Here is a 12,192-nt window from a genome sequence, read left to right as displayed (position 1 = left end):
AAGGCATTAGACTATATCTTGCAAGAATACTTAAGATCCCCTTTGGCAACTCCGATAGTTCGGCCGAAAAGAAATATTTTTATCCATAGTACAGCACTGACATGGGTTCAGTTTCTGATACATAGAATCTGTTACATACCCCTGATGTATGAACAACTTGGAAAAACAGTATTCTTCTAGTTGATGTAAAGTCAGTAAAAAAAGACCTCTTATTTGTGCTTGGGTGATCAAGCTTTTCTTAACAATTATTCAAAAGAATGTGACATGCTTACTAAATTCTAGTAAAGATTTATGATGTTAATGCTTACAAATAGTTAAGCAAATTTAGACTATTAGAAATTATTTTACAGTGTAAAATTAAGCTTACAAAAACAACTATTTCCTTTTCAGTTCCTGAAAATAAGCAGTTAAGTTTAAGAGCAAAATTCTTCTGCTCAATTATCCTGCTATGGCATAATTTTGTCATTTTCTATTTTTGTATGCACCTAATAATTTTTTAAGTTTAGCTGAACAATGTTGCACTGCTGGTAGGAGATTGTCATACACACTTTCCTAGATGTTGTAACCTCTGTATTTATTAATGGACATAATTTATTATGTGTTGTCTTAGAAATTCTGAATGGAAGTGCTGTATCTAATGTTATCTTAGATTCTACTTATGACACTACCACTCTATCTCACTCTTAGCGTTTTACCTCTGAATCAAATAATAATCTAACTTCATATATATAGTTTTGGAATAAACAGTGAATGAGATGGCATTACATTTGTCTGTTGCCTGTAAAAGGGATGTTTATTTATCATCCCATTGTATTTGTAAATTATTTCAGACTGATAATTTCATGAAGCATTTGAAGATTAAAACTTCATCATATTTTGATATTCATGTAAATACTTGGCCATTTAAATTATACTCTCAAGCTTTAAATTTCTGATTATTCACTGTGCAGCTATGGAGTTCAGTATGTTTGGAAAAATTTCTTTTCACTGACATTCAATTGCTGGGCTTTCCGAACAACAAGCTGAGGCAAGGAAAAGTTGTGAGACACAAGAAGATTTTCTCCTGCATTGTGTTTCCATAGCACACATGCAGTATTGAACTGAAAGTGGCAGTGGGGTTGTGCTCTGCAGTGCCTCAAACATGGGTGCATACAAATAAACTAAAGCCTCTGTGGAATCAATGCTTGTGGACTTTGTCCTGTAAAAGCCAAGTATTCACAGCTCCATATCAAAATGTTCTATTAATTTTAAAGTTGATGGTCATCTTGTGTCCTCTTATTTTATTGTTGGGATTTTTAAAATAATAAAACGCTAAGGAAAGTACTTCTTTGTTTTTTTCTCTCTAGGATAGTCATTCCTGTTTTGTTGCATCTTAAAATCAACAAGTATTTAATAAATAGTCTCAGGATTGCTTAGGGTTTTTTTTTAAAAAGGTAAATTTGCTAAGCACTGTGACGCAGTTAAACTATTTCAGTATAAAATACACTGAATGTATACCTGTTGCTGACAATGAAGTACTAATATCTGCTTTGTCTTGCTGCTTATTTAAATAACTACTAAGGTTTGCAGGAACTAGTAAAACAGAGCTATTAATTAGATCAAATTAAAATAAACTTGCTTTAATATGATATAGCTAATTGGTTAAAATTTTCCTTTCTTCTGGGTTAAGTTGTTAAGTTTTTATCCCTTAAATCAAGGTTTCTTGATAATAAATGTTCTTTCATTATTAGCAATTTTCTTCTAACTTCTGTGTCATTTAGCTGATTTTCATCCTCCTTGTGTTTTGTGTTCCAATAGGTCTTTGGCTCTTCACATTTATTATCAAGTCTTAATTTAAGGGAGAGACAGAAAGGCTTAAAGTAGCTGTGCTGGGTATACAAAGATGTTTGGGTTTGTGAGTGAACTTGTTGTGGTGGGGGATGTTTGAGAGCTCCAAATGGTCTTCACCTGCATTCATCTTAGCCTGAGGTAGAGTGGTGTTTCTTGCAGGTGCCAGAAAGAATAATCAAGGAAACTGTTCATCTGGTTTGGGTTGATAAATAAAACCGCTTTACTTCATGAGAAAGCTTGTGACTGTGCCAAAGTTAATAAAAAGTTGAGATGAACTTTGCTTGTTACGTTCAAAGGCACTCTCCTTCCAAAAACAGCTTTCCATCAGATACTGCTGGGATATGGGAAGTCTCCTTGCCATCAGTGAGTCATACATGTTGTAATCTGCAGGCTGCGTCCCTGCATGGGAGCCAAATGTTCAGAGATACCTACATATCTTGGGTCCCAGCTGTCCCTCATTTCTTTCATGTGGTCTCTCTCTGGAGGAGGAGGGAAGGGTGAAATGCTGGGAATCACCTCAGGAGTTTCTAGTCTTTGCACTACAGAATATTTCCGCTGTTAAGTCATCCACTGTGTAGTTCTGCTCAAAGGAGTCCTTGGATTCAAAGGAAACTCAAGAGCATCAGAGTCTGTACTGACAAGCACTTTAAAAAAGAGCTTTTGGTAATTTTTTTATTCCTTTTTGTTGTTTAATTATGCCCTTTCTCCATATCTGCTCACCATGCACTTTTTTCATGATTGCAAGTATCAACAATGGTTAGAGGTCATTGCTGCCTTTCTTCAAAAAGTCAGATGTTGCAACACCAGCTCTTCCCCCTGACAGTCTCTGTCAGAGAAGATTTTCTGGAGAAATCTTATCACCATTTTTTGAATTGGTGAGAAAACACCAATGGTAAAAGGAAGGAGTAGGTTGGCCTGAGGTAACAGGCCAACCTACTCCTTCCTGTGACAGGGTTGTGGTGGCCACCTTCCTTCAGTAGTTGGGTGTTTCTCTGCTCTGGAGTGGGCAAGAGTTGTCTCATGTTGAGAATGAACTCTCCGTAATGTCTCTTCTGCTGCCATGCAAAGCTAACAGAATGTCCACCCTGGACAGGTCTTGACTCTCAAATGTCTTGTCTTGCTAATGAGCTCCAGTTCTGGCCTTTGAGCTACAGAACTAATGTAAGATTTCAGAAGAAGCTATATACAGTCAAAATAGATGACTTCCTAAAGGAGTATAATTAAATGGCCAGAATAACAGGGTGTTAAAAGGAAAACCATCTTGAGTGTTTTGTTGGTTTTTTTTCTTTTCACTGTTCTAAGCATCCATTTCTTTCCTGGAATTCTCTCACTAAACAGCTTTCTACTTCAGTGCACTAACAGAAATTAGGGGGAAAAGTGGTTATAATTTGTTTTTCAGCCCTTTGTAATTTTCATGTTTGTCAGCATTCCTTAAATGCAAGTTTACTTCCTGATCTTCATTATGATAGTTTTTCTATTCAAACGTAATGATTTGGAAATATTTTTTTGAGCTTAGTCACTTAGAGCGAGACTTACAAAGGAACCATCATAGGAAAACCAAGATTTGAGTACTTGGACTCTGAGCAAAGCTCAGGAATAATGGTTTCCTCATTGTTTGATAAGAATGTGCAGTTATATTATTGTGATCTTTGGATGTTGTTTTTGTTGCAGCTTTGCCTGCTGCCAAAGCAAATTCATGTCATTTGTGTTTTTGACTGTTAAACTATTCAATTAGTGTTGTTTGAAATTGCAGTAATTGTTCATGTTGTTTCCATACAGCACATTGCAACATGTGTGAATTGCTAGCTTAAAGCTATATTGCATATAAATAAAGGACTAAAGCAGAAGAGCAATTTTTTTTTAAAAAACAAAGATTGTCTTCCTCCACAGACATTTCTAATACTTCTTTGTATCTTAATACTTAGTAATTTATTGTTTAAATTTTTTGAAATTTAATTACGTAACAGTAGTTTTGGTGTAAATGAGGATGGCATTTAAACAAACAAATGAACAAAAATCAACTTGAATACTCCATCAGGGTTGTTTTTGTAGGCAACTATTTACTTGTTTCATTCTGGAATAACCTTTAAGTCTTGGAACTGCAATTAAGCTTATATTGGTCTTGTTATTCTTACATACATTACTGGGCGTTAACAATAGAAGTCTGAGAAAAAAAGAGTAGGTGCTTGTGGGAAATGCAGAAAATAGTGACAAAGCTTAGAAAGTTATTACAAGTCTGCTTCTTCAAACTCAGTGCTGTTCTACAGCAAACTGCTGAGCAGTTTTTATTTCTATAGCATTTTTGTTCCTGTAAAGAAGTGAACTGCAATTAGAAAAGAGCCAGTGCTATTAAGATTATGGGAAAGGAGTGACAGCTATGCAGCCAAGGAGAGAGCCATGGACTGAGCTAAGTAATCCACTTCCATCTGTGGAAAGCCATTGCACAAACTGAGTAAATGAGCACATCCTCCAAAGAGGAGGCTCAGCTCCAGACAGTTCAAACATCCACAATTGAATAGCAACAAAGTAAATGCAGAAGGCTGAAGGAGGAGGCTGTCTACCTGAACTCAGTAAATTGAAACCAAATATAAAATTTCCTGTGGAGGTTTCTACACTGTCGGCCTCTCTCTTCTTGGGAATCAAAAAAACAAATTAAATTTCTATCCTTGAAGCTGAAACATATGAGTTCTCCTTTCAAACAGAATATCTGTTGATGGAATGATGGTAGACAGTTATTTGAAATAGTCTAAAAGGAATGTGCTTTAGGGGAAAAAAATTATATTGTTAAATTTATTAAGGGCTGCTTTTATTAGGAAAGAAAGTTGCCAAAGATCTCAGACACTGAGGTCTGTAAATAATTGATCCCTACCTAGGTCTGTCATATGAAAGTTAGCTACAGGGATTGCACCTCAGTTGTCCTTTTTGGTTTTTCGTTTGTTTTTAAAAAGGTATTTGAGGTTACTTGAATTAAAATTTAAATAGTATTTATTTTGCAAGATAAGTATGAGAAAAGGGTTTCCCTCTTTGAAGAAACTTTTTATGCTATTGTTAATTGAGATTTGTTCTAAATATACCTAAGCAATCTGGAAGTACATAAGAGTTTGTTACTCCAAACACCCTTTTGCACAGACTACGGGAAAGCTGCTCATAGTGTTATGTTTTATAACACAAATGTGCTGCATTTAAAGTGATACCTAGGTTGATGATGCAGTGCTCCTAATAAAATGGATAATGAGGTTGTGTTTAATAGTAGTATTTTATCTAGAACTGGGACTTTTTGTGAATATCTCCAAAGGTATAAAATCAGTTGGCAGACAGCTAATCAATTAGATTAAGTCAATGGACATCCTAACGCATTGTTAAAATAATAATTTGTTTTTAATATCAAAATGGCATAATTTTATTTAAATTATTAGCCATGAATCCTTGCAGTCAGCTTTACTGAGATACTTTTGACTTCTTTGTCTGCAGGCAGAACTTGTGAAAGGGAATCTGCAAAGCGTTGGGCTCACGCTGCGCCTTGTGCAGTCCAAGGAGGAGGATGCAGGGCACGTTGTCATCGAAACTGTGACTCCAAACTCACCTGCTGCAGCTGCTGATCTACAGAGAGGAGACAGACTGCTGGCAATTGGCAGTGAGTGATATGTCAGCTTTCACAATGAGGGAATGAGGGTCGTCCTGTGTATGCAGTTCAGCTAATCTCCCTTCCTTAGTTACTACAGTTGTGCTTGGCACTCAAAAGCTAACATTTATGTATTTATGGTCACTTAAGGTCTTTGTTTGCTTGATTTATTTTCCTGCATATTTATTTACTCCTTCTTAGGTAAAAGGCAAAAGAAGCTTGAATAAATGTTTGGCAACAACATTAAAAACAGAACAAATAAACAACAACAACAACAACAACAAACCCCAAAAAACCAAACAAACAAGCCAAAACATTAATGTGACTGGGCTAGCAGTAAATTTAACCTTTTACAGAGGTTGTACAGACCAGAGCTTAAAGTCTACAATAAGTTCTTTTGCTTAGGTACTGCCTAAATAAATCCCCATTGCAGTACTCCAGTAATTTAAAAGAGTTTTCAGTTCCTTTCAATATATAGATGATGATAGCTTTAGAACAAAGGAAAAGTAATTTTTATGTGATCCCCTGCAGGACTGTATTTGGACTGTGTGCTCATTAAGATATTTTGGCTTGCGTGTAATTTGGAGATACATCAAATGGCTCTGAAAGTTCTGCTCAGGAAGATGGTTCAGCTCACTCCAACCACACTGATAATGTAGCATTATGCCCATATTTTGTTAACAAATTGGAAGTATTTTCATTTTTGCCCGTTTCTCTTATAATTATAACTGTGTTTAAAAATACCAACTTTTTTGAGTCCTTTGTTAAATTTCTACTGCTCAAAAGTCCAAACTTACAGTAAGAGCAAGGTTAAAACTTTCCATATTAAACCAACATTACAATGTAAGACTACAGTATTATTAGGAGCAGCAAACTGGAGTATTTATGTAATTATTTTTTCCAGCTCCATATTTATATGAACACAATGGAGAGAATCCATCTGTTACATTTCAATTAAGCTCTTCTGTCATAATTGACTTCCTTTGTTACTGAGCAACAATGTGTTTGTTGACTATTTCTGGTCACTTAGATTATTATCATAATTAGAACTTAATAATGTTTGTCCTTTTCTTTAATAGGTGTTAAAATCACATCAACTGTCCAAGTGTTGAAGCTTATTAGACAAGCTGGGGACAGAGTTTTAGTCTTTTATGAAAGGCCTGTTGGGTATAATCAGCATGGCTCAGCACTGCAGGATGGATTTGGACAATTGGAGGACACAGCTTTCTTGGCACAGGCAGAAGATGACCAGAATAATTTAGCAGCTGATACTGATAGCCGAGATTTTGATTCAGAATTTGAAGACTTAGCTTGTGATGCACCTGACCAAAAAGAAGATCTGCCAACGTCTCCAAGTCCCAAACGGTCAGTAGTAATTCTTGCTGCTGCTAAACCTCTTGGAACTATATCCCCCATCCTGAATCGAAAACTGCATTTAGGAAATTACCAGGCAACATCAAAAACGCAACAAAAAGATGGGGCTAAAGTGGCAACACCTAAAAATGTTGAGGTTTCAGATGCACCACAGCCATCGGGTAAACAGTCACAAGGATCTAGTACTAAACCTCCTGTGCCACCTAGGCCACAAATTAAGCCTACTTTGTCTACTAGTGATGGCCAAACTGTGTTAGAAACTGGTGGTGTGTGTTCTGATAAACCAGAGAGGCCACCTCCACCTGCAAATAATGGAGAAAAATCTACAGAGAAGCTAGTTAAAATTAGTGATCAGATAGAAGACCCAGCAGTATCAAAAGTAGTAACAGCACCAAAGCAAGATACATTAAAAGATGGACTCACAGAAAATGCACGTAGTTGTAAAGATAGCGATGATCATCGAACATGGGAGTCACCAGAAATTCCTTATAAAAACCGTCAGGGCCAATGGCCACTGGCGAGAACATCCTCCTGTCTATTTGAAGTAGAAAAATACCATAAGTACCTTAATGTTGCACTGTGGTGCAGAGACCCTTTCAAAGCAGGTGGTTTTATCTGCTTAGGGTATGCAAGCATAAGACTTGAAGAAATTGCTTTAGATTGTCTAGCTACATCCTCAATGGAATTTGTTAGAAAATTTCAGCTGCATGCTCCTACACCTAAAGCGGCAGTCACCAGGACAGCGTTGCGGAGTTTGACAACTCATAAAGGTTTCAATGAAAAATTTTGCTACGGTGATGTAACTTTACAATTCAAATATTTAAAAGAAGGTGAAACTGATGATTCAAGCATATTTCTGGAGAAAGAGAGAGAGTGTCACTTGGAAGAAGAAGCTCGTGCCCTTCAGAAAGACGATCCTTTCATGGGACAAGTTCTCACAGAGAACAAGCATAACTTTCAAGATACTCAGTTTCAGAATCCAACTTGGTGTGATTACTGCAAAAAGAAAGTGTGGACTAAAGCAGCTTCACAGTGCATGTTCTGTGCTTACGTTTGCCATAAAAAATGTCAAGAAAAATGTTTAACAGAGATGCCCTTTTGCGTAGGGGCTGAAAAGCGACTCGATCGAACTGGGGGCAGCAGCAGAGCCGAGGGACAGGAGGCTCCTGCAGCCGCAGCCCCTCGGGTCGATTCCGAGGCCAAGTCTGCTAACAGAACCACGGGGCTGACCCGGCACATCATCAACACCAGCACCCGGCTGCTGAACCTCCGGCAAGTGCCCAAAAGCCGCCTGGCCGAGCAGGGGCCGGACGTGGCCGAGCCTTCACCAAAGCACACCCCGAACACGTCTGACAACGAGAGCAGCGACACCGAGCTCAGCGGGCCCAGCAGCCCCTCCAAGCGCGCCGCGGGCGCCGGCATCAAGCTGGTCCGCAAGGAGGGCGGCCTCGACGACAGCGTCTTCATTGCCGTGAAGGAAATCGGCCGTGATCTCTACAGAAGTTTACCCACAGAGGAGCGTTTTCAGAAATTGGAGTTTATGTTGGATAAGCTGCAGAATGAAATAGACCAAGAGCTGGAGAACAATAATTCGCTGGTTAAAGAAGAAAAGGAGACGACCGAGGTGAGGAAAAAAGCCCTGATTTCTGCTGCACTGGCTAAGTCGGGTGAGAGACTGCAGGCCCTCACACTGCTGATGATCCACTACAAGGCAGGCATTGAGGATTTAGAGACCCTGGAGAACATTTTCTCAGAGAGGCAATCCAAAAAAGTGACTAAAGATTTTGAGGAACCCAGTATAGCAGAAGTAGTGGATAGCGAAGATGGCAGTCTGACAGAGGCTCCAACATTGAACATCATATCAGAAGAAGCAGTTGATCCACCTCAATCAGTAGACTGATATTTACATATTTAGTCTTTGAAGGAATGGACTAAGAGAATACTTTGCACTTAACTCCAAACACACACAAATTAAATTAAAACACTGGTATAATGTGCGTGTCCTGCTTCTCCACAGTTAATTGCTAATAGTGGTTCTTCTCCAGCTACAGCACCGTCATTTTGTTAAACTAGCTGGTTAAAACTACACTTTGGGGTTTATATTGGAAATTTATTTTTAATAACTTATTTTTATTTTTTCTAATTATGTAACCTTACCATTTCACATCAATGTGTGTGGTTTCCTTAATACATTACTTGACCCCGCTTCCCCTCTCTGCATTATTTTTTTTTTCAGATTTTTTTTTTTTTAGCTAGTGTTTTCAATGGGAAACAGGCAGGGTTTTCAAGATGTTTAGTATCCATTGTATGATGAAAACATTATAAGCTTGTTGCATGCCTAAGCTGATGACTGACTCAGAAGTCACCAAGGGGCCAGGCTTTTAAATGTTCATCACAGTTTAATTGTATGTCTTCTAGGTAGTTGTGTATTTTTTGCCAAACATATCATGAAAGCAAGCAAAAGGTCTTTCATTTTGTCTGTTATTAATATTACTGAAGTTACCATTGCATATCATTTGTTTTCCATGCTTTTGTTAAATAAAAGAACTTTTTGTAGTTTCTATTTAACACAAAATATAGTAATGCTATGCTAAAGAAAATCCTCCTTAGAACTTTGGACTGTTGTTAGATATCAAAGTATGAACTGGTATCTCATAATAATGAAATTGGGAATATTTTCAAGGTAACAGGCTCGTTGCCTTCCAGAACGAAATCATGTTTGTGATGTTGTATTATCTGGTAGCCTGATAAAGGAAAGTTGTTCTTCACAACAGTTGGAGGTTTCATTGCCTTCTGTGAAAAAGCATGTAATGATGGTGTAAGTAATATAAAGAAATTAATATTTTGCTGCAGACTATCATTTTGGAAAGCTTAAGGTGCAAAATACAAAGTAATTAATGTTTTCTCCACACTTTTGAGTAATCACAGCATGGTAAATTGCATTCAGCTTCTCAGACAGAAGATAGAGTCTGAGCAGAAGGATCACCTTTGTCAGCAAAATGTCCTATAGTGTATATAACATATTTTATTTGAGTCAATTTGTGAGTCCAGTAGAGATGAGGAAGAAATTCAACCAGCTGCTTTTAAAAAGAACTGTCTGGTCTTGTGCTATGTGTAAACTGTGGATCTTAGCATCACCTGGCTAAGGCCATCATTCTTATTTATTTCCTGTAGACATTGTTTCATCTTCTGTGTATAGAAATTTTGTATAAAATATCATCTTTATTTCAGGTACTGTGCTAGGTACTCATATCATTATCACTGGTATTGCTGGTAGTAGAAGAAAAAAGCCTTTGTCAGAGTGGAGTTTGAGATGGTAAAAATAACTGCTTTAGGTTTTGAGGTCATAAGTAATGTACCTCTCCTTTAAATTTGCTTCTTGGTTTAGTTTGTGATGGGCAAAATTAAGAAGCAGTGGTTTGCACCATGGAACAGCGTGCTTGTGCTTCTAAGCAAAATGGTTACTGCCAGTCATGCAACTACTTGCACTTTTTAGTGAGTTCTGGGCAGTTGATACTACTTAGTTGATGTATGGAAAACTATCCATGCTAAAAACAGGCATGTGACACACTTCTGAAATTAAGCTTCAGCAAATAATCGCACAAAATTAGCTTCCCTTCTTGTCTAAAAGTTATTTAACCTATACTTGCTTGAGATGCATATTAAGACTTCCCCACTCCATTTTCTCAGCAGCTTACCATTGGTGGTGATCTGCATTCAATGCCATCAGTGTTTGCTCTTACAGACTACTACAGAGGTTTTCAAATATATCCAAGTGCTTCATTTAAGCCCTGGTGCACATGAAGGAGCTGTGAAAACAATGCAAATACTGATTTCAAAAAACACATTCATGGTTTTAAATTGACTGGTGTAACACAGTGGGTAAGAAAAGCTGGATATCTTTTTCCTCGCATAGTGTTGCTAATGATGATGATTGTAACAGGTAAATTAAATGTAGTGCAATATTTTTAAATATACTGAATGGAAAAAGGGCAAAATAGTTGTATTTTAGTGATAAGAAGGAAAACATTAATTCCTATCTGGCATTATTTACAATAAGCAGTGAATCTCCAGGGGGAAATTGTAATACTACATTCCTGATGTAATCTTTGCTTCATGCGTGACTGTAAATAGCTGAAAATAAAGAATACCACAGAAAACAAGAATATCTTGACTTAATGATATCTGAATAGGTGGCAGCTACACACATTTGCAGAAGACCTGCCTAATATGATTTTGTTGGCTGTTATTTTATCATGAGAATAAGCTTTAATAAAATAGTTTTGCTAAATTATCAACTTTCTTGCATTGTGTCAGTGTTTTTTAAACACTTCTATTGCAGTAGCTTATCATCTAAAGGCACCTCTTAAAGGAAGGAACTTCAGGGGAGAAACACATTTTGCATTATAAAAAATTACTGATAAGTGGATTATTTGGGCTGAGAAATTTGAAACAAAGCATGTGTGGAAGTTTAAAGCTGCAGAGGAGGAATAAATAGTGGGAGCAAATGAATAAAATGTCTTTATCACACCTGAATTGACACAGATCAAAATATACAAAATAGGAAAAATCCACATTTCCAGGACAGAAGGGATATTTTTGTGTATTTTCTGAGTAAAATTTCTTCCTGTTATCAGAAAAGGTCTGGTTACACATTACTCAAAAACTCTTAACTGCCAAGTTTTTGTTTGGCAGTGGAGAGAAAGGTGGCGCATAGATTACAAACATGAGTTGTCTGTGTGGATTTTAACTAATCTTCCTCTTCTGGAGGAGCAGGAGGGGAGCAAGAGAAGGGAGCCACTGCACTGCACTGATCTGCTCAGCAAATCCTGGGAAGATGCTGCTCCCTGAGCCCCAGCAGAAACCTGGCTCCAGCTGCAGAAGAGGAATGTGATCCATTTCTCTCTCCTTGGTTCTCCTCCTCCTACTCATGTTGCAGATTAATGCAAACTCCTTGGTTTTGATGGGCTAAAAAATTCAAAACCAGGCCATGAAGAAAGCCCTTCTGTGCTTTTAAAAAATGTGACTTGCTATGTTTGAATTATATATTAGTGAATTGAAGAAATACATCCGCTGGCAAAAAGACGAACACTAATAATTCAGAATTCTTGCACTGGTATTTCAGTCTCAAATGTGATCAGATTAACAATTTGATGTTGACCAAAAGACTTCAGTGAAGTTAAGTAGAATAACATCTTTTGGGGCAAAGTTTCAAGTGTGCAAATCACAGTAAAATCTGAGCCTCGTGTAAATAGTCACTGATCTGCACAATTATTACTTACTTGGTGATGAGGAAGAATTCATCAGATGACAGACTCTTGGTTTCTGAAGGAGCTCTGGGAAATGCTTTCCACACTGGTAAAGCA

At 37.4% G+C, this 12,192-nt stretch overlaps 1 protein-coding gene across 1 annotated transcript in view; it reads left to right on the top strand.

The window, feature by feature from the left end:
* Positions 1-11,124, top strand: part of PDZD8 (PDZ domain containing 8) — a 51,894-nt gene extending 40,770 nt beyond the window's left edge. Inside the window, exons 4-5 of the mRNA XM_031505283.3 lie at positions 5,302-5,464; positions 6,532-11,124. Of these exons, the coding sequence (XP_031361143.3) occupies positions 5,302-5,464; positions 6,532-8,726 (2,358 nt within the window). The 3' untranslated portion in view covers positions 8,727-11,124. The remainder of the gene's footprint in view (positions 1-5,301; positions 5,465-6,531) is intronic.
* Positions 11,125-12,192: the final 1,068 nt, after the last annotated feature.

The sequence above is a fragment of the Lonchura striata genome, chromosome 6 (genome assembly GCF_050655825.1).
Source record: "Lonchura striata isolate lonStrDom1 chromosome 6, ASM5065582v1, whole genome shotgun sequence".
NCBI lineage: Eukaryota > Metazoa > Chordata > Aves > Passeriformes > Estrildidae > Lonchura > Lonchura striata.
The sequence above is the reverse complement of the archived record's forward strand: the minus strand, read 5'-3'. Positions and strand labels throughout refer to the sequence as shown.